Source organism: Artemia sp. Qi Xiang Cuo, chromosome 10 (genome assembly GCF_049724085.1).
Source record: "Artemia sp. Qi Xiang Cuo chromosome 10, ASM4972408v1, whole genome shotgun sequence".
NCBI lineage: Eukaryota > Metazoa > Arthropoda > Branchiopoda > Anostraca > Artemiidae > Artemia > Artemia sp. Qi Xiang Cuo.
In genome coordinates, this window is record NC_142803.1 from 14,729,748 (window position 1) to 14,752,192 (window position 22,445).

The window sequence follows — 22,445 nt, forward strand, 5'->3', positions numbered from 1 at the left end:
TTGTGTGTCTCAGCTTTTGTGTGTGTTATTGTTGTCGTGTGTGTGTTTGAGTTCGTGTGTTTTTGTTTTTGTTTTTTTGTGCTTTTTTGTTTTCGTTTGGATTTGTATTTTTGTGTTTGTTTGTGTGTGTGTGTGTGTGGGTGTGTAAGTTTTTGCGTGTGTGTGTAAGTTTTGGAGTGTGTGTGTATTTTTTTGTGTGTGTGTGTGTTAGTTTTTGTGTGTGTGTGTGGTAAGTTTTTGTGTGTGTGTTTAAGTTTTTGTGTGTGTGTGTAAGTTTTTGTGTGCATATTAGTTCTTGTTTGATTTTAATAAGTATCGTTTTTGTGTTTGTTTTTGTGTGTGTGTGTAAGTTTTTTAGTGTATAAGATATGTCGTTTTGTTATAAGTTTTTTGTGTGTTTGATTAAGTTGTGTGTGTGTGTGTGTGTGGTGGGTTTGATGTTTTTTTTTTTGTAAGTTTTTTGTGTTGTGTAGTGTGGAAGTTTGTGTGTGTGTGTGTGTGTGTGTGTGTAAGTTTTTGTGTGTGTATTAGTTGGCGTGTGTGTGTATTAGATAGTGTTTTATTATGGAAGTTTTGTGTGTGTGTGTGTGTGTTTAATTGTGGTTTCTATTTTTTTAGAGTTTTTTTTGTTTTATTTTGTAATTTTTTGTGTGTTTCTTTGTGTGTTTGTGTGTTAGTTTTTTTGTGTGTGTTAGTTTTGGGGTGTGTGTGTGTGTGTGTTCGTGTGTGTGTGTGTGTGTGTGTAAGTTTTGTTTGTTTTTTTTTTTATAATTTTTTGTGTTCTTTTATTTTTTTGTGTGCTTTTTTTTGATAATGTTATTTTGTTTTTGTGTTTGTGTTTGTGTTTGTGTGTTTGTAAGTTTGTGTGTGTGTGTGTTTGTAAGTTTGTGTGTGTGTGTGTGTGTAAGTTTTTACGTGTGTGTGTTATTTTTAGTGTGTGTGTGTGTGTTTTCGTGTGCATGTGTTAGTTTTTGTGTGTGTGTAAGTTTTGGTGTGTGTGTGTGTGAGTTTTAGTGTGTTTGTGTGTGTGAGTGTTTTTTGTGTTTGGGTGTGTGATTTTTTTTGTGGGTGTGTGTGTGTGAGTTTTTTTGTGTTAGTTTTTTAGTGTGTGTGTGTGTTTGTGTGTGTGTGTGTGTGTTTTTTTTTTTGTTTGTGTTTGTTTTGTAGTGTGTGTGTGTTATTTTTCGTGTTTTTGTTTGTGTAAGTTTTGTGTGTGTGTGTGTGTGTAAGTTTTTGTGTGGCTCTAAGTTTTTGTGTGTATGTAAGTTTTCGCGTGCATGTGTCAGTTTTTGTGTGTGTGTGTGTGTGTGTGTATGTTTTTGTGTCTTTAAGATTTGGCGTGTGTGTGTTAGTTTTCGTGTGTGTGTGTGTAATTTTTTGTGTTTGTGTGTGTGTGTTAGTTTTTTTGCTTGTGTGTTTGAGTTTTTTGTGTGTTCTTGTTTAATTTTTTGTTTGAGTTTGTGTGTTTTTTTTTGAGATTGTTTGTGTGTGTTTGTGGTGTGTGGTGGGTTATTGTTAGTGTTTGTGTGTGTGTGTGTTTGTTTTGTGTGTGTGTGTGTGTGTGTAAGTTTTTGTGTGCATGTAAGTTTTTGTGTGCATGTAAGTTTTCGTGTGAATGTGTTAGTTTGTGTGTGTGTGTGTGTGTTTTAGTTTTTGTGTGTGTGTGTGTGTAATTTTCGTCGTGTTTTTTTATGTTTTTGTGTGTGTGTTTTATTTTTAATTTGTGTCTGTGTTTAAGTTTTTGTGTGTGTGTGTGAGTTAGTGTGTGTCAGTTTTTGTGTGTGTGTAAGTTTTTGTGTCGTCTAATGTGAATTTCAACCATTCAGGCTGGTGGACTAAGACCCCAATTCTGAGCTAGTGAATTTCCAACATTCAGGCTGGTGGACTAGGACCCAAATACGGAGCTCGTGAATTTACACCATTCAGGCTGGTGGACTGAGACCCCAATATTGAGCTAGTGGATTTCCACCATTCAGGCTGGTGGACTAAGACCCCAATTCTGAGCTAGTGAATTTCCACCATTCAGGCTGGTGAACTGGGACCCTAATACTGAGCTGGTGGACTAAGACCCTAATTTTCCAACTCTTGCATTTCATGACAGAAATTCAAAATGAACAAGCCTGAAATAGCAAACTAGTCATCCCAAACTATTGGTTTCAGACAACAAACACCAATGATGGACTAAGAATCCTAGCTCTGAAAAGTTCAAATAGCAAACTACACATCCCAGATCGTAATTTTCTGACAACACACACCTATGAAAGGCTATGAAACCTAGCTAATAAAACCCGGAAATAGCAAATTAACCATCTCAAATCACAAGTTTTAGACAGCACTCACCTAAGAACGGCTAAGAAATCCAGCTCGAAAAAGTCAAAAAATAGCAACCCACACATCCCAGATCATAGGTTTCAGACAACACATACCTATGAAAGACTAAGAAATCTAGCTTAGAAAAGCCATAAATAGTAATTTAAATATACAAAATCCTAGGTTTCAGACAACACTCACCTAAGAACGGCTAAGAAACCTAGCTCAGAAAAGTCAAAAATAGCAAACTAGTCATCCCAAACTATAGGTTTCAGACAACAAATATCTATGAAAGGCTAAGAAATTCAGCTCAGAAAAGTCAAAAGTAGCAATCCACCCATCCCAAATCATAGGTTTCAGACAACACACACCTATGAAAGACTAAGAAATCCCACTCAGAAAAGCCCGAAATAGTAATTTACAAATCCCAAATCATAGGTTTCAGACAACATTCACCTATGAAAGACTAAGAAACCTTAGCTCAGAAAAGCCTGAAATATCGAAACTACTCATCCCTAACTAGAAGTTTCAGACAACAAACGCTTATGATGGACTAAGAATCATAGCTCTGAAAAGTTCAAATAGCAAACTACACATCCCAAATCATAAGTTTCAGACATCACACACCTATGAACAGCTAAGAAATCTAGCTCAGAAAAGACAAAAATAGCAAACCACACATCCCAATCATACGTTTCAGTCAACACACACCTAGGAAAGGCTAATAAATCCAGCTCAGAAAAGTCAAAAATACCAAACTACGTATCCCAAATCATAGGTTTCAGTCAACACACACCAACGAAAGACTAAGAAACCTAGCTCAGAAAAGTCAAAAATAGCATACTACTCATCCCAAACTATAGGTTTCAGACAATATTCACCTACGAAATACTAGAAAACCTTAGCTCAGAAAAGCCTGAAATAGCAAACTACACATCCCAAATCATAATTTTCTGACAACACATACCTATGAAAGGCTACGAAACCTAGCTCAGAAAAGTCGAAAATAGCAAACTACACATCCCAAATCATAGGTTTCAGACATCACACACCTATGAAAGACTCAGAAATCCAACGCAGAACAGTAAGAAAGAGTAAAGTACAGATCACAAATCGTACGTTTCAGATAACAGTCACCTACGAAATACTAAGAAACCTTAGCTCAGAAAAGTCTGAAATAGCCAACTCTACATCCCAAACTCGAAGTTTCAGACAACAAACACCTATGAGTGACTAAGAATCCTAGCTATGAAAAGTCCAAAAGCAAACTATACCTCCCAAATCATAATTTTCTGAAAGGACACACCTATGAAAGGCTAAGAAATCTAGCTCAGAAAAGTCAAAAATAGCAAATTAACCACCCCAAATCATAGGTTTCAGTCAACACACACTTACGAATGGCTAAGAAATCCTGCTCAGAAAAGTCAAAAAATAGCAACCCACACATCCCAAATCATAGGTTTCAGACACCACACACCTACGAAACACTAAAAAATCCGGTTATGAAAAGTCAGAAAAGGAAATTACATAGCCCAAATCATAGGTTTCAGACAACACGCGCCTATGAAAGACTAAAAAATCTAACTCAGAAAATCCATAAATAGTAATTTACATATCCCAAATAATAAGTTTCAGACAGCATTCACCTACGAAATACTAAGAAACCTTAGCTCAGAAAAGTCTGAAATAGCCAACTACTCATCCCAAACTCGAAGTTTCAGACAACAAACACCTAAGAGTGACTAAGAATCCTAGCTCTTAAAAGTCCAAAAAGCAAACTATACCTCCCAAATCATAATTTTCTGAAAGGACACACCTATGAAAGGCTAAGAAATCTAGCTCAGAAAAGTCAAAAATAGCAAATTAACCATCCCAAATCATAGGTTTCAGTCAACACACACCTACGAATGGCTAAGAGATCCTGCTCATAAAAGTAAAAAAATAGCAACCCACACACCCCAAATCATAGGTTTCAGACATCACACACCTACGAAAGACTAAGAAATCCGGCTATGAAAAGTCAGAAATAGCAAATTACATATCCCAAATCATAGGTTTCAGACAACACTCACCTAAGAACGGCTAAGAAATCTAACTCAGAAAAGCCCGAAATAGTAATTTACATATCCCAAATCATAAGTTTCAGACAGCATTCACCTACGAAATACTAGAAAACCTTAGCTCAGAAAAGTCTGAAATAGCCAACTACTCATCCCAAACTCGAAGTTTCAGACAACAAACACCTATGCGTGACTAAGAATCCTAGCTCTGAAAAGTCCAAAAAGCAAGCTATACCTCCCAAATCATAATTTTCTGAAAGCACACACCTATGAAAGGCTAATAAATCTAGCTCATAAAAGTCAAAAATAGCAAATTAACCATCCCATATAATAGTTTTCAGTCAAAACACACCTATGAATGTCTAAGAAATCCTGCTCAGAAAAGTCAAAAAATAGCAACCCACACACCCCAAATCATAGGTTTCAGACACCACACACCTACGAAAGACTAAGAAATCCGGTTATGAAAAGTCAGAAATAGCAAATTACATACCCCAAATCATAGGTTTCAGACAACACTCACCTATGTGTATGTGTGGGTGTGTGTTTCTTTGTTTGTGTTTTTGTGTGTGTGTGTGTGTGTATGTTTTTTTGTCTGTGTATGTGTGTATGTGTTTGTGTGTGTGTGTGTGTGTATGTATGTGTGTGTGTGTATATGTACGTATGGATATGTGTGTGAGAGTTTGTGATATTATGATGGTGTTTGTGTGAGTTGGTGTGTATGTGGGGGTGTGGTAGTGAGAGTGTTTGGGTGGGGGGGTGGTGGGGGAGGTGTGGATATATGTGTGTATGTGGTCGTGTGTGGGTTATCCCGGCGGCGCTTCTCTGGTCGGACTGACCCGGGGAGGGCCTTGGGGGGGGGGGGGGGGCCTTTGGGGCATAGGGAGGGCCTGTGGGTGCCTGGGGGACAGTTGGGGACCTGTGGAGGGGCTTTGGGACCCTGTTGGTCCTTTGGGAGCACGGTGGACCATAGAGGACAAGGGGTGTGCCGTTTGGGCTCCGGAGGGGCCGTTGGGGGCCGGGTGGAGGGCCTTGGGGACCCCGGTGGGCCTTGGGGCGCTCGAGGGGCCTGTGGGGGGCCCGGGGTGGGTCTTGGGGGGTGTGGGGGGCCGTTGGGGGGCGCCGGTGTCCCTTTGGGAGCTTGGGGGGCCTTTGAGGGTCCGGGGGGACAGTTGGGGGCCTGGGGGACATTTGGGGACCGGTGGAGGGCCTTTGGGAGCTTGGGGGGCTTTTGAGGACCGGGGGCTTCCTTCGGGGTTGGGGTAGGAGGATCGGAACCCTTTGGGGTTGGGTTAGAGGACCTCACAACACTGTTCAAATGAAACTTGTGTATTATAACGACCACACTCAAAACCTCTTCTAAAATCTCTTCAAAAATCTTCTTTTAAAATGTCTCTATCTGTTTCGCCGAAATAGTTCCATAACCTGTCTAAAACGGTTTCGCCCAAATAATCCCTAAACATAAATTCAACGTGTTCCTTTGTTATTGGCATCTCTGCGCTAACGCATTTCAAATTAATAATAAACCTTTTCGCGCGCTAAAACAATTCATTGCTAAGATTTTTCTTGCCTAATTGTTTCCATGGTCTTTTGTTATTAATATCCTTTGGAGTTTGACCAAAAGAGTTGTTCCCGAGGCAAAGACATTAATGATTTGGATCTATTCCTGGAGAAATGTTTCTAGAGTAAAAATTTTTAAAGTCTGACAGATGATGTCATTGATTGATTGATCTGTCAAGAAAGGGGAAATTAATTTGTTGTTTCTAAGGGGAATTATTGATTCACGATAGGTGAATTGAGGTCGACAGCACAGGTGTTCCAAATTCCGAGGTTGTTGTTGTTGTAAGTGCACGCTCTCAGCGAATGTCAAGGTCGTTGTTGTTGTTGTTGACACACTTTGATTACGCAATCAATTTCTCGGAAATTCACTTCCCCCTCGAGTCCTAGATCAATAACATTGTTCCCGTTAGAATTCAATGTGCATGTGCAACCTTCGCCCCGGAGTTATTACACATAGAAACATCAAATAAATCGACCTTGGAAAAAGAGGTCATTGACCCCATTAACCACGTGTTCTCCCTAGGGAGGCTATGCCCATATATGGGGTGCAAAAAAGTTATAGGTGGCAGCAGGGGTGTCGTCCCGTGTCAATAGGGTCACCTCTACTCTCGGGCTGGTTCCTATTAGATCTAAAGTTGCGGAAGTAGCTTCCTAATTTCGGTACTTAAGCAATTTAAAGGTGTTCAAGGTCAGATATCTCGATTGTTAATTTGGTACTCAGGAAAATCACTAAGGCAATGTGGATGCCTTTATACATAAACGTATATCGTGATACGTAAAACCCGTTGCGCATACTGCTAATATCACTACTTGCTAAAACCATTATGCTGAAAACATAAGAATTTTATTGCCTTATTTGACTTTTACTAATTTTTTGTAATTTTAATTATAAAAAAATATATAATTTTTTTTAATTAGTCTAAATTAAAAAAAAATTTTACGTTGAAATGTGCAGGTATTTTTACGTTTTGACCTTCAAAAATCATTAGCTCTGCTTAGAACATCCTGACAAAAAACCCACATACGCTCAACACTTCCCACAGCTTAATGCAAATAAAAAAGGAATTACACAATTACACATCCACAAGAATTAGCTTCGGAAGAGGCGCATCTCTGATAAAAAAAAAAAAAAAAAAAAAAAAAAAAAAAAAAAAAAAAAAATTGGGACGCCTACGGAAAATGCAATAAAATACACATAAAACTACAAAAATCAAGACACTTTTGAGGGAAGGGGCATAGGCTTGACGTCCTCTTCTTCATTCCCTGTGTGAGCCAAGGTAACCTTAAACAGTGATGAAATATTTATCCCTCTTGAAAACACTGAACTTGATTATTTTTGGCTTAAGTTGCTTATTAAATTCGAAAATTTACAATAGCTCAACTCGTTAAATTTGACACATTCCTTATTCATAATTTGGATCAATCCGATTTCCACTCGCTATTTTCTGTTCCATATGCTTTGTTTTTACCTCTTTATTTTATTATCTTGTTTTACTTTTTGGCGATGTTAGGACAAGAAGAACTTCATTTCAGAGGCAACGCTATAGCGTTGCCTATAGTAAAGGCCATACGGCTCCAGCGTTAAAATACACTTATCTATATATCTATCTAATATGCATAATAATTGTACCAAACACACTTTGCATGCATACCCGCTATACTGTACTAATTATGGTAGCTAATTATGGTAAATTTTTCCATATGCTGTGTTTTTTCCTCTTTGTTTTATCATCTTGTATTACTTTTTGGCGATGTTAGATAAGAAGAACTTCATTTCAGAGGCAACGCTATAGTGTTGCCTATAGTAAAAGCCATACGGCTCCAATGTTAAAATACACTTATCAATCTATCTATCTAATATGCAGAATAATTGTACCAAACATACTTTGCATGCAGACCCGCTATACTATACTAATTAAGGTAGCTAATTATGGTAAACGTTTCCATATGCTGTGTTTTTACCTCTTTGTTTTATTTTTTGGCGATGTTAGATAAGAAGAACTTCATTTCAGAGGCAACGCTCTAGCGTTGCGTATAGTAAAGGCTATACGGCTCCAATGTTGAAATACACTTATCTATCTTTCTATCTAATATGCAGAATAATTGTACCAAACATACTTTGCATGCAGACCCGCTATACTGTACTAATTATGGTAGCTAAATATGGTAAACTATTCCATATGCTGTGTTTTTACCTATTTGTTTTATTTTTTGGCGATGTTAGATAAGAAGAACTTCATTTCAGAGGCAACGCTCTAGCGTAGCGTATAGTAAAGGCTATACGGCTTCAATGTTGAAATACACTTATCTATCTGTCTATCTAATATGCAGAATAATTGTACCAAACATACGTTGCATGCAGACCCGCTATACTGTACCAATTATGGTAGCTAAATATGGTAAACTATTCCATATGCTGTGTTTTTACCTCTTTGTTTTATTTTTTGGCGATGTTAGATAAGAAGAACTTCATTTCAGAGGCAACGCTCTAGCGTAGCCTATAGTAAAGGCTATATGGCTTCAATGTTGAAATACACTTATCTATCTGTCTATCTAATATGCAGAATAATTGTACCAAACATACTTTGCATGCAGACCCGCTATACTGTACCAATTATGGTAGCTAAATATGGTAAACTATTCCATATGCTGTGTTTTTACCTCTTTGTTTTATTTTTTGGCGATGTTAGATAAGAAGAACTTCATTTCAGAGGCAACGCTCTAGCGTTGCCTATAGTAAAGGCTATACGGCTCCAATGTTGAAATACACTTATCTATCTGTCTATCTAATATGCAGAATAATTGTAACAAGCACACTTTGCATGCAGACCCGCTATTTGGCGATGTTAAATAAGAAGAACTTCATTTCGTTGAAAAAAAAAAATGCTAAAAATACGAGTTGGTCTTCTGTAGCCACATACCCTCAATGAAATTAATTATCGTGAATTTTATTAACAAATATAAGTCCGCCCAAATTTATTCTTCTGTTTTACGTTTCTCTATGTTAGTTTTCATGTCAACCCTGTTTTAATTAAAAAAATTTTAATTACTTGTTTTTTTCTAGGTGGAATCATTGCTCTTGGAATTTTTGGAGGATTTGTTTTCTTGGCAGCTGTCGTGACGACTGCAGTTATTATTGCCAAAAGGTATATTTGAGCTTTATATTTTTATTGAAAATGCATGTTTAAATCAAAAGTTTACTACCTGAGTAGATACCTTATAATGGCTCTATTCCAGATTGAAAACCGTAGTAACCTTACTTTAACTACAGAAGTTACTGGCAGCGATATCCACTGGGGACAACTGTGACATAATTACTGGCTTATTGGGTTTGTAAGGGTATAATCTTCACGAGTTTTAATTGGTATTCATTACTCTTTCATTGTAATTTACTTTTAAAATGTTTCAAACTGATATTAATAGCAACGGTGATAGGGATACACAGTTACTTCACTAAAGATGCTCCTGAACTATCTTTAGTAAGAGTTGCTAAAAAAGTAAATTCACAATTACTTTTTGTTGTTCCAGCTATCAGAACAACGTCAGCTGGAACGAAAAACGCCATCTGTTACAAAGCATCAACTGTTACTTTTTCATAGCTTTTATTTGCTTGAATCCTTATTAAATCTGGAATGCAGCCAATACATAAAAACATTGTAACACGCAGACAAGTAAATGGCCACATACATTTAATAAGAATAATGAAAATCAGTGTTGGTAATACAGAAAGAAACCTAGACAAGCAATTTTCTACTTCAAACATCTTAAGAAACCCTTGCATGATTTCAATTGAAATAGAAGAATGAATAAAATATGGAAAAAAAGGAAAAAGAAAAAATGGAATAGCGCATCGAATAAAATTACCTTAAATTGCAATTGCCAGCAAGGTAAAAAAAAGTTCTGTCACTCTTCTTTTTGAGACCAGGGGAAATGGAGGCCAAGGGAAAAAGGACAAGGAACTCACCAAAAAATATGTGCTCTGTATTCTATAATAAAATGACACATATATTCTCACAGGAAATACAAATATACTTTCAGACAAAACTACTCAACATAGGTTTTTAAACTCACTTGAAAAAACTTGTTTCAATAAATGTATAGGAATAATTGTTCGTTTTCCGGTTCGTGTCCAAACAAGTACAAATACACTCCCAAAAAAGACTTTGTTTGGCAATTAACAGACATCTTTAACACCCTTGTTAGCAAATTTTTGCTATTGCTTTGTAATGCTATTTAAAGGTCAGCCTACATACATAAAATTCTGGTTAACTGTTAATAATGCTGTGTAAAATACCAACTTTTCGATTACCGCAGCCTGGCGTGCAAAGAGTGGGGTTGCATAGTAGCTATGCTACTTGGAAGTATTCATTGCCTAGTGAAAATTGTCAGCAGATTTTATAAAAAAATACCAGTGCTTCCACTATCCCCGAACTTGTCGGTAGCTTTTGGAATTTTGTCGAGTTTTGCTACTGGCCGCTTTGGAACCGTTTGCACACCTGACCGCAACCAAATGAGTTAAAAATATTTTTATAACTTCTTCGTTAGTAAATTTACTCTTCAGCCTGGAGAATATAATGTATATTTGATTATGTGGGCAAATAATATGTTTGGCAGTCCATATCCCTGTCGATAGAACAACAAAACAGTTGGATTGCATGAGTATCATTACGTTTCGTTTGACTGATTGGTTCAGTCCGTTTTCTTTTACCTTCTATTGTTTTCAGGATTATTACAAGTTTTTATTTTCAGCAAAATATGTTATGTCTTCTTTTCTCAAATTAAAAAATTTTTTAGACGCCAAAATTATTTTATATCGTGAAGGCCAGATAAAACTATACTTTGAATAAATAATTATTCATAAATAATTCAGTTTTTAGTGCTGTCTTTTTTAGTTGTTTCCCTCTCTTGTGAAAATTATGTTGTGTAACATGCATACTGTGTTTTCAATTAACACGGCAAAATTGTGTCAGCAAAGAAACAAAAATCCTAATTCAGAAAGCAAATATAAAACTTCTTCTTTAGTAAACCTCCTCCCCCGAAGGAAGAGTATAAACTATGATTTATTATGTGTACGTATAATACGGTCATTCTATCCCTGTCAACAGAAAAACAAAACGGTTGGTTTCCGCGAGGATTTTAACAATACGATTAATCGATTGATTCAGTTCGTGTTTTTCTTGTCCTAGATGATTAATAGGGCTATTACAAGTTGTAAATATATATATATATATATATATATATATATATACATATCTATATATATATATATATATATATATATATATATATATATATATATATATATATATATATATATATATATATATATATATATATATATATATATATATATATATATATATATATATATATATATATATATATATATATATATATATATATATATATATATATATATATATATATATATATATATATATATATATATATATATATATATATATATATATGATATATATATATATATATATATATATATATATATATATATATATATATATATATATATATATATATATATATATATATATATATATATATATATATATATATATATATATATATATATATATATATATATATATATATATATATATATATATATATATATATATATATATATATATATATATATATATATAAAATGATTAAGAAATATACTATTACTCCTTCTCCCAAACGTAAAAATAGTAGATGCTTGTAACTTTCGACATCTTGTATTTGATATTATCTTGAAGGCCAGATAAAATATATCTTATGCCAACAACTATTCAAAAATAATTGTTGATAGAAAAAAAATATTATGAAAATTAAAAATAATTCTAAAACTTCGTCGTTGTTAGACTTCCTCCCCCCCCCCTCGTCCCGACAGAGAAGTATAAAATATACCTTATTGGGTGGTGATACGAATGTAATATGGTTGTTATGTTCCTGTCGGTAGAGAAACAAAACAGTCAGTTCTTTATTTAATCATGACAAAATGTTCGAATATTTGAAATTAATTCGATATGGTAGCTTTTTGCCACAATTCGACAAGTTTCCTCTTTGTATTGCACTTACCCCCGGGGTATTACTGCCCTTCTAGACTTTGAAAATGCGGATTTGTTATGGCTGCTTGAAGATTACAGGTATATAGTTTTTAGAGCAGGACACCAATGTCGTAAGTGTTACCTTGTTAAACCACAAAAATAAACAAGCAAAACTACCTGGCTAAATATAACAATGTTGCTCGTCTACTAAAATCCAAACATCAGCATGTATGGATTCCGAAAGCCGACTTTAGTGTCATGTGTCTTGGTTTAAATATCTGTATTCATAGCCTACTTTTTTTTCAAATTTGGAACACACTACTGCCAAAAACTGTATTTCGGCAAAATAGGGTCTTATTTTATTTTAAGTGGAAGTCCCCATTTATCTAAGTTTATCCATATTTTTTAAGAAAGGATTTTTTAAGAAAGGAATTTATTAAGAAATAGTTGTTTTTTACCATAAGATGTTATAAATTCCGTTTACCCGTTTAAAACAATCACATTCTTTTTTCACTTTACTTAGTTCTTAAGCATTTTAGACGCTTAAATTACTATGTTTAAAACACATCACAACAGTCCTAGTCATAACACCGGGCTAACTCTATGACAATTTACAATTGTCGTAGATTGACAATTAACTTGTCATAGATTGACAATTAACTCTATGACAATTTACTTACATCGTACAGTAATTGATTACTGACTTACCACTGACTGACTTTACTGAATCAACTTATAGCTGCAAGCGTGTAAAAGAAAACCCCAGTGGTGGCAAGTGGTATACTGTTTTGGCACTTCCTTTCCCTGATCAGACGACAGGAAAACGACTTGTTGGGTCACTGAAGGCCAAACACGTAGCAGGTCAATTCTCGGGCCATGGAGACAACTGATAATATTGGTAAACATTGCATGCTAGACTATAGCTTGAAGGCTTTATCTTTTCCTATTTTCTACCGGGTGGCCACGTAAAAGTGACTTGTTTTGAATACAAAAACACATCTACCTGAAAGATAGTAAATAATACTTAACAAATAATAATACTACTAGTACTGCTAGTAATACTAATACTACTAGTAAATAATAATACTAGCGAAAGATAGTAAATAATACTTAATGCAGAAAGAATTAATGAAATTATTACTTAATGCAGAAAGAACTAATAAAATTAAGGCTTAATGCAGAAAGAATTAATGAAATTTATACTTAAATGCAGAAAGAATTAATGAAATTAATACTTAATGCAGAAAATTCTTAAAGAATTCAAGAATTAAATTCTTAAAGAATTAATATTTAATGCAGGAAGATAGAAAGAATACTTAATCCAGAACATTATTAATAACAAAATTGAACATTCAATAGTTCATAGGAGGTGCTGAAAAGTGTTCAACATGAACTTTAATTTAGCACACTACTTACCAAACGTCTACTTATGCTGCATACAAAGCCACCTCTAAATGTTCCTTATGATTGTCTGTTGACAAATAAAAAGTGGCTTTCGAGTTTATTTGTAATATAAATATTCGTAAGCTGATTATGGAAATCACAAAAGATGAAATTGTAAAAATTTTTGGGAAACATGTTGAGGCGTGCTAATTTGTGTATCAAACTTCACAGTGAGTGCTTTCAACGCCTCCTTTGAATATTCAGTATATTGTCATTTATAATATTCTGTCTTTACAAATTTCTAGCAAAAGCTATATATCTGTATTCACGAAGGGCCACTTTTGTCATGGCAAGCCTGATTATTCTAAAATGCTAAACTGGAAGATATTAAAAGAGGATTTCTTTCTTTAGCATGCAAACACAATTATTAAAAGCTCAAACATTTTTGGAATAAGGTTTAGTATTTAAGAAAGTACTTAATGCATATATATATATATATATATATATATATATATATATATATATATATATATATATATATATATATATATATATATATATATATATATATATATATATATATATATATATATATATATATATATATATATATATATATATATATATATATATATATATATATATATATATATATATATATATATATATATATATATATATATATATATATATATATATATATATATATATATATATATATATATATATATATATATATATATATATATATATATATATATATATATATATATATATATATATATATATATATATATATATATATATATATATATATATATATATATATATATATATATATATATATATATATATATATATATATATATATATATATATATATATATATATATATATATATATATATATATATATATATATATATATATATATATATATATATATATATATATATATATATATATATATATATATATATATATATATATATATATATATATATATATATATATATATATATATATATATATATATATATATATATATATATATATATATATATATATATATATATATATATATATATATATATATATATATATGAACGTTTTGTTTAAAAAATGTTAGTTTTATTACAAACTAAAAAAGCTAAAAAAAGAGAAAATTTAAGGAGTTTTGCTACCTGCTCCTTCATAAACGTAATTGATTATTATCTAATGCCAAATACGGAATCCAGTCTTCTTAAAAAGTGAAAATCAAATATCTACAATTTGATATATGTTTTGATTGTCATCAAGTCTTATTAGATGGAGATTTAGGTCCTTATTGAACACACAGCCATAATGCAGTATAAATAAGCTACATATGTTAATTGTAAGGCCTAATTTCTTGTTAATTATTCCGACTTATAAATCACTTCATATAACTTGTATTTTGTGAAAATTTAAAACTTTTCAACAAAAAATGTAGAACAATAGATGCAGTTAAAGGACCATTGATCTTTATTTTTCTTATTAGGTCATTCTTTTATTTCTAATAAATATTTTGGTTGTTTCTTATAAAGGATCATTGAGGTTATTTATTACGTTATTGCATTATCTCTATTTAACTGCTTTCCTTATTAGAATTTTCAAGTAAGGATAAGAGTAAAGCCTTCTAAGCTAAGTAACATCATGCGAATACGGGTAAAAGCCAGTCTCCATTTGGCAGATTCTGCAAATCTGCACCGCCAATCTGTTAATTTCATTTCAATGGAGACTTCTTTTCCGGCTCCGTATTGGCAGTTTGCAGATACTGCAACCTTCGACGTTGCTTTTTCTGCAAGATGGCAGATTTGCAGAATCTGCCAAATGGAGATAGGCCTTAACCCTTTCCTCATTAAAACTAATAGTGTACAAGAATTTCCAAATAATGTAGCATTTGGGTGAAAGATTTTACAACTTTTGGGAAAAAGCTTTTTTTTACAAAAAGCCCCCCCCCCCCCGCAAAATTTGTGCTAGCTCTTTTTCACTACGAATCTTTTTGTTTTAATCAAATTCACGTTTTGAACACATATATCCCACTTGATATGCTGATATCAAGTGATCCGCACTTTTTTTTTTTTTATTTGTTGTTTTCCACCACATCCTTAAATTTGCTTAATTGAAGGATGTAACAAAAGTGGAAAGTAAACTTCATAAGTTTATTAATCCATATTCATAAACAAATAAATTAATTAAACAACACTTTCACGCTGGAGAAAACCTATGAAGGTTTGCGATCGCGCGAAACTCCATAACTCAACTATTTACATAAACCTCAACTATTAAATTAAAACTACTATAAATAAACCAAAAATAGATAATTATTATTATTATATATACATATATATATATATATATATATATATATATATATATATATATATATATATATATATATATATATATATATATATATATATATATCAGGGCCGTATCCAGGCTTTTTGTTCAGGGGGGGTTTACTAATTTTTGACTTTTTTTTTTGGGGGGGGGGGGTTACTAATTTTTGACTCAGTTTTCGACTAATTTTAGCGATTTTTACCTAGTTTTTACTAATTTTCGACTTATTTTCGAGTCGGTCAAAAAATTTCGGGGGGGGGGGGTTCAAACCGGGTAACCCCCACCCTGGATACGGCCTTTATATATATATATATATATATATATATATATATATATATATATATATATATATATATATATATATATATATATATATATATATATATATATATATATATATATATATATATATATATATATATATAGATAATAATGAAATAATTAAAAAATATAGAAAAATAAATAAATAGCTGAATTAAAAATGATAATACATAAATAAAATAAAAAAGAAAAATAATAATATCAAACATAAAAGAAAAATAATAATAACCAATCATTATACTCAACTCCCTCTCCCTCCCCCACCCTAACAACCTTACCATAGCCCCTACTCACCCTTACCTTCCCAGCCCACCCATACCTCTCCAGCTCCGCTTCCTCCCCTAACGAACCTACCAGCCATAATAAAATTTAAAAAATTCCCCCAAAAAAATAATCTTTTAAATTCTTTTAAATTGAGGTACATATTCCGCCGCTCTAATGATCAATGGTAGCTCATTCCATACTGATGGACCCAGGTGTTTAATTGAAAATGAAGACCTGGTACCACGACACAAATCAACAACTATATTATCACTGTGCCTAGTTCCATAATTATGCAGGTCACTATTAATTTGGTAAAAATTCTTAAAAACATCATGGGTTAAATCATTCTTACACTGAAACACAAATACTGCAGGCTGGTAATCTCTTATCTGACCTACATTAAGGAGCTTCAGGGACGTAAAACAAGCACATGTGTCATGTACATCCTGGACATACCTACCGATTGTTCTAACAGCTTTATTTTGTAGAACTTGCACTCTTCTATAGTTGCATAAGAAGTTACTGCTTCATAGGAGGCAACCATAGGAGATATATGGATAAACGAACGAATAATACATAGTTAAAAGTATTCTTTGAGGGAGAAAGTGCTGCAGACGTCGAAGTTTTCCTACCCCACGGGGTAATTTTTGATGAAATTGCGTCACTGTGACACTTCCATGCCAGATGGCAATCAAGATAAAAACCAAGGTAGCGGAGATGATCAACTTGCCGAACCAGATTACCACATAAAGTTACCTGGCGAGACACATCCAGTGGAGTACCAACTCTACAAAACGTCATTAAAAATGTCTTGCTAACATTTACACACAATAGACTTAATGAAGTCAAAATATCCAGCCATTCCAATGCGAAATTCGCTTTTCTCACCAGGTCCTTCACAGATGAGGCAAACATAGTTAAAACGGTATCATCAGCAAACGAGGTAAGACACACATCTTTCAAATAAAAACACATGAGATCAACATAGATGAGGTAAAGCAGGGGACCTAGCACTGATCCTTGTGGTACTCCACAACTCACTGGAAATGCTGCTGAGCCCACATCATTCAATACTAATTTGAGTGATCTCCCTGTGAGATAACTTTCAAACCACTTCAAGCACTTTCCATGGACACCTAACGACTCCATCCGACTTAGGAGAGTTTGAAAATCAACTGTATCGAATGCTTTGCGAATATCTATTGCGAATATCTATGGTTTGCGAAGAACAGGACTATGGAAAAAATACAGATAAAATAGAAAATAGCTTGTGCAAGATAGGGAATAAGATGACGTATTTAGTCTAAATATATTAGTAGCACGATCTTCTCAACTAATACAACATTGCCAAGTTACCGAAGAAGCACTAGAGAACCTAGTAAAAAGTCGCTGATGCCCTATCAGTGGTCATTATAGATTACTTACCGCTATTAAATAAAATAGGGCTTAAATAAGATAAGCAGCGCTACTAAATGAGTTAGTACCAAAAATTAAATATGAAAAAAGAAAATTGCAGCATTCCAAAAAAGTGTGTGTTAAAAAGCATTTTCTTACTCTATTTCTTTCATTACCTATCGAAGAAAAAAAGACAATTGTTGTATTATTTACATTGCACAAATTGTTTGTTTGACTCAAAAAATTTTCAATAAAAAAATTCCATCTAAATGACACAGTAAAAAATTGTGCCAAATAAGAAAAGGATTAACGTTCCAACAACTAGAGGTTTGGATCAAAAACTGGTTTCTTATTCTGCTTGTTTCAGGGCTTATCTAAAAAAAAGTCAGTGCTAAATCAGTGCAAAAACAAGTAGTCTGACGTACCGAATTTAAAAATTCAAACTAATTGCCACAGTAAAGTTAGCTCTGAAAGAAGAAAACGAATAACGTTCCAAATCTAGAGGATTGGATCAAAAAGCTGGTTTCATAAACTACTACTTGTTTCAATTCTTATCTAAAAAAGAATCAAATGTTAGATTATTACAAGTGCATAGACAGATAACTTGAACAAGGCCGTACCCAGAGGGGGGGGGGGGGTTAGGGGGTACCCAGAGGGAGGTCAAGGCCTCCCCCCGAAATGTTTGTATGACTCGTAAAAACGTAAAAAAATGGATATAAACAAATTTTGTATGCGTTTTTTGAGTAAAAATTCCTCCGAAAAAAAAATCCTGGGTACGGCCTTCAGCTTGAAGTAGTGAATTTGTAAACAAAATTCAAAATAAAATGACTTAGCAAAATTTAGCACTGAAAAAATGAGAAAGAATAACGTCCCATTAATTAGAGGTTTGTTTCAAAAGCTGGTTTATTTAATCTATTCTTTCAATGTGTAACTTAAAAATTGTGCCAATGTTAATTTGTTTTACTAGCGTATAAACAGGAAGTGGGACAGAATTTAAAAAAAGAAAAAATAATTCATTGTTGACTTTAATTGTATTGACGTGGAAAGCTTCGAACTAAAATGCTTGAGTGAGTATTGTTATCACTTGCTTTTTTCTTACAGGGTAAAAAGTGGTCAGGGTTATAGGAGAGGTGGTTCATCTGGTAAAAGTAATTCTTCCGGCACCTCATCCTCTGACCGTGCCTTAAATAAATACTACCAAAAAGCATGGGATGACCTTCAGGGCTCAAGTAAAGGTGGAATGGCTCGCCTTGGTGGCACAACTAGATCCCACGTCCATTCAAACCATCGTGATGATGATTTCAGATCGACTAAAGGCACGAGTGAAGGAATGCGTGATGATGGGGAAATGGTTGTTGCAGATGTTCATGTACAAAAAGAAAAGAAGAGACACCACCATCATCATCATCATAAACGGGGAAAAGGCCGTGGCGATGATGAAAAGAATGCTAAAAGATATTGAAAGATTTTGTTAGGAAATACATTCAACAAAATGAATGATATCCATAAACAATTTTAAAATCGCAAATTCTTAAATTTTAAGTGCTGATCAGTGAAATAGCAAGTCAAATACTAGTGAATCTTTTGTGAATAAAACTAGTCTCCTAAGAAATGTTTGAGCTGCTAAGTTGAAGAGGTGGTTGTTATGGGGTGATTTACGTTGGTGGTTTTTTGTTCCCATAGAGGTTTGATTGCAAAAGTCTTCGGTAAGTCGATTGAGGTGCCTATGCAAGACATTAATTTCAGTACTCCTATTATAAGTATATTCATATATCTTTATATATAGCTGAAATAATATTTTGACTATTTTTCCCAAACACATAGTTCCAAGTTCCCTTATAGCGTCCCCTGTTAAAAAATTAACATGTGACTGTTCTATCTTTATTATACTCAAGTGTTCATATATTTTATTGCTTTAAGATACCTATGATGATTATTTTCGTCCCTTGTATTTTTTTCTGATATCTTCTACTAATATATGTTGCATGTTCAGTCTATAGACTAATTATAAATAACATATTGTCGTAATTTCAGCTGAATATTGTAATTCATGATGTACTCTCCTACTTGCAATCCTACAGTTTAAAGAATTATTGCTCATGTAGGAAAATATCCATGGGGGTAATTTAAAATCAAATTAATTGGGTTTCCGTTATATTTAGATTAAAATTTCATTAGGAGGGTATTGCTGTCATATTATCTATAATTATTCTTATTTTGTTATTAGTATTACAAATAAGAAGAGGTGCCTTCAAATTCTGACAAGTATCTCATACATGATAAAGAAAATATCTAGTAGTTTTGTTTAAAATAATATTTAGTTTTAATTAAAGCTGAAAAATGACTTCCTTGTGTTTAGTTATATATAATTTTCTAACTTTCTATGCTTAAAACGAATTTAAACATGACATTACTTTTAAAATTAAAACCAAAGTCAGAACTCCTAAATTTTGCTTGTTTTGAATAGGGAAATGTCTATGTGGTAACGGAGACTTTTTGTCAGCAGTTGAAACAAACACAGATTAACTGTCTTGTTGATTTTTGTTCTTTCACAGACATTTTTCAGCTATCACATCAATAAGAAAAATGCAAAAATAAACAAACAAAATCAGAAAGTATCCTCTAGTGTTACCGATAAAAATTATCAAATGTTTTTTAAAATACAATCCCACATTTAAAATCTTTTTTAATATCTCTGTTTTTGCTTTTGCTTTACTTTGGTTCAGAGCACAAAAACCCAATTTTGAAATAAAAAAAAGAAAAACTAATTTTTTCATAACTTGTGAGTTTTCTGCCGAATAATTTTGCCCTACCTATTTCATAATCCAGCTAATGTTGAAAACAAAATATTCCATTCTTAAAAAACAAATCTGGATTGGATTCAAAGAACCATTCAATTTAAAACTAAGTTTAAATAATCCAGAGTTCAAGTAAAAATTCGTGTTTAAAAACTGCTAGATCTTTCAATTTGCTTAAATTTCTCACAAGAAAACCAGGTAGTTGAAATTCAAATTTTGTTATGTCGACTGGATGAAAGTTTCACATAGGAACCAATCAGGTTTTAGAAAGGCGGGTTACATGGCTTTCCTTTTTTGCCTTCGCTACAGAATAATGTCATGGTTTGTGGAAATACACCACAGATGGAAACCATTGAAAGTAAAGCACACTTTATTGAAGAAATGGCATTTATCTGTTAGCCAGTACACACTCGAGAATATGGATCTATAAGACCAGAAAATAGCCGGTTTATTTCTGTTTGTATACGGGGACAATTAGCTTCGGCTCAATGGAAAATTACATTGCAGCTATATTTTAATAAATATTTAGTTAGTATTTTGGTTAGCTTACATTTTGCATGCAGCCCCGCTATACTAGCCCTAATGTGTAAATATACAGCCCAAATTATATGTATCCTAACTATCTCCTAAGCGTCTTTGTATTTTCAACCCCGTACCTATAGATCCCAATTCTCAAGTGTGTACTGGCTAACAGATAAGTACCGAAGAACAAGGTTATTATCTTATTGGATAGTTTTGAAGTGTTCTATTTCTGCTCAGGAATGCTGCACACTCAGTGAGGCTTTCAATTTTTAATTTATGAGGCGGAAAAGTCTCCTCTTCACTCATTTGGAGGCACAAGAGTTTTCTCTTTTTAGTTTCTTATACTAATAAAAGGAAAATAAGCAAACAGCAACAACACTATTTTAACAAGTATCAATTACAACCTTCAGCTGAATGGTGTCGAAATGGCTGTTTGGAATATTAGCAATTAATTTAATCATAGAAAGATTCAATTTTATATTGTCAAAGTTGTTTATCTTCTGTATTTGTTAAATTATTGAGTGTTCTAATTTATTTGTAAATATTTGTTGCTTAATAAACTTTTGTAATTTATACATTAAATTATGGATGAAAAAAACAAAGCCTTTTTTCTGGACATATATAACCTGTTTATTTCGTATTAATGAATGATTCAAGGGGTTTATTGGATTGTGTCGACAACCTAGGAGTCGAAGAGAAAAACGAAAAAGGAGATAGAGAAAAGGCAAACAAATAAAATTTTATAAAACATATTTGCTCAAACATACAATACTCTTTTCGACATTTAAATCAAAGGCATATCTAAAGGAGTTTTCGATACTGCTACTACTACTGCTACTACTACTACTACCACTATTGCTATACTACTACTAGTAACAACTTATCGCAGTACATAGCTACCTGGGGCCTACACGGCTGTCCACGGTCCTCCTCTATCCGTATCTATTTGGAGCCTTCCTTTCAGAACCCTTTTGAGAAGTTCCAACATACCTTAAATCCTTCCTTACATCCTCCCTCCACCTTATATGAGGACGACCTGCTTTTCACTTGGACGTAGATCGTTTTACTTAGAATACAACATAGGTTTCATTTTACCTGTCACATTTAAACGCTTTAAACAGGAATGAAAATCATTGGTTGGATTGGGATCGCCTTATATTTTGTTTTTGACAAATAAACTACATTGGGGTGAAACTAAGAAATTTAGTTTTGGCGATTTCCTAGCCAAATAAGTCGGTAGAACGCCGAGGGAGATTATACTTTGGTATATCTTCCCCGTATCAATTTCCTATGTAAAATTTCCGGACGCTTACTTTGTACTTCACCGCACGATAAAGATGCAATTGGATGGCAAATATTAAGGTCTTGAGTTTTTCAATTTTTACTTTAAGATTGCAAAAAAAAAACTTCAAATATTTT

The 22,445-nt window shown here is 33.0% G+C and overlaps 1 protein-coding gene across 1 annotated transcript in view; it reads left to right on the forward strand.

The window, feature by feature from the left end:
* LOC148947503 (uncharacterized) overlaps positions 1–21,622 on the forward strand; it is a 33,773-nt gene extending 12,151 nt beyond the window's left edge. The window contains exons 3-4 of the mRNA XM_089095285.1: positions 8,995–9,076; positions 18,808–21,622. Of these exons, the coding sequence (XP_088951411.1) occupies positions 8,995–9,076; positions 18,808–19,168 (443 nt within the window). The 3' untranslated portion in view covers positions 19,169–21,622. The remainder of the gene's footprint in view (positions 1–8,994; positions 9,077–18,807) is intronic.
* The last annotated feature ends 823 nt before the right edge of the window (positions 21,623–22,445 follow it).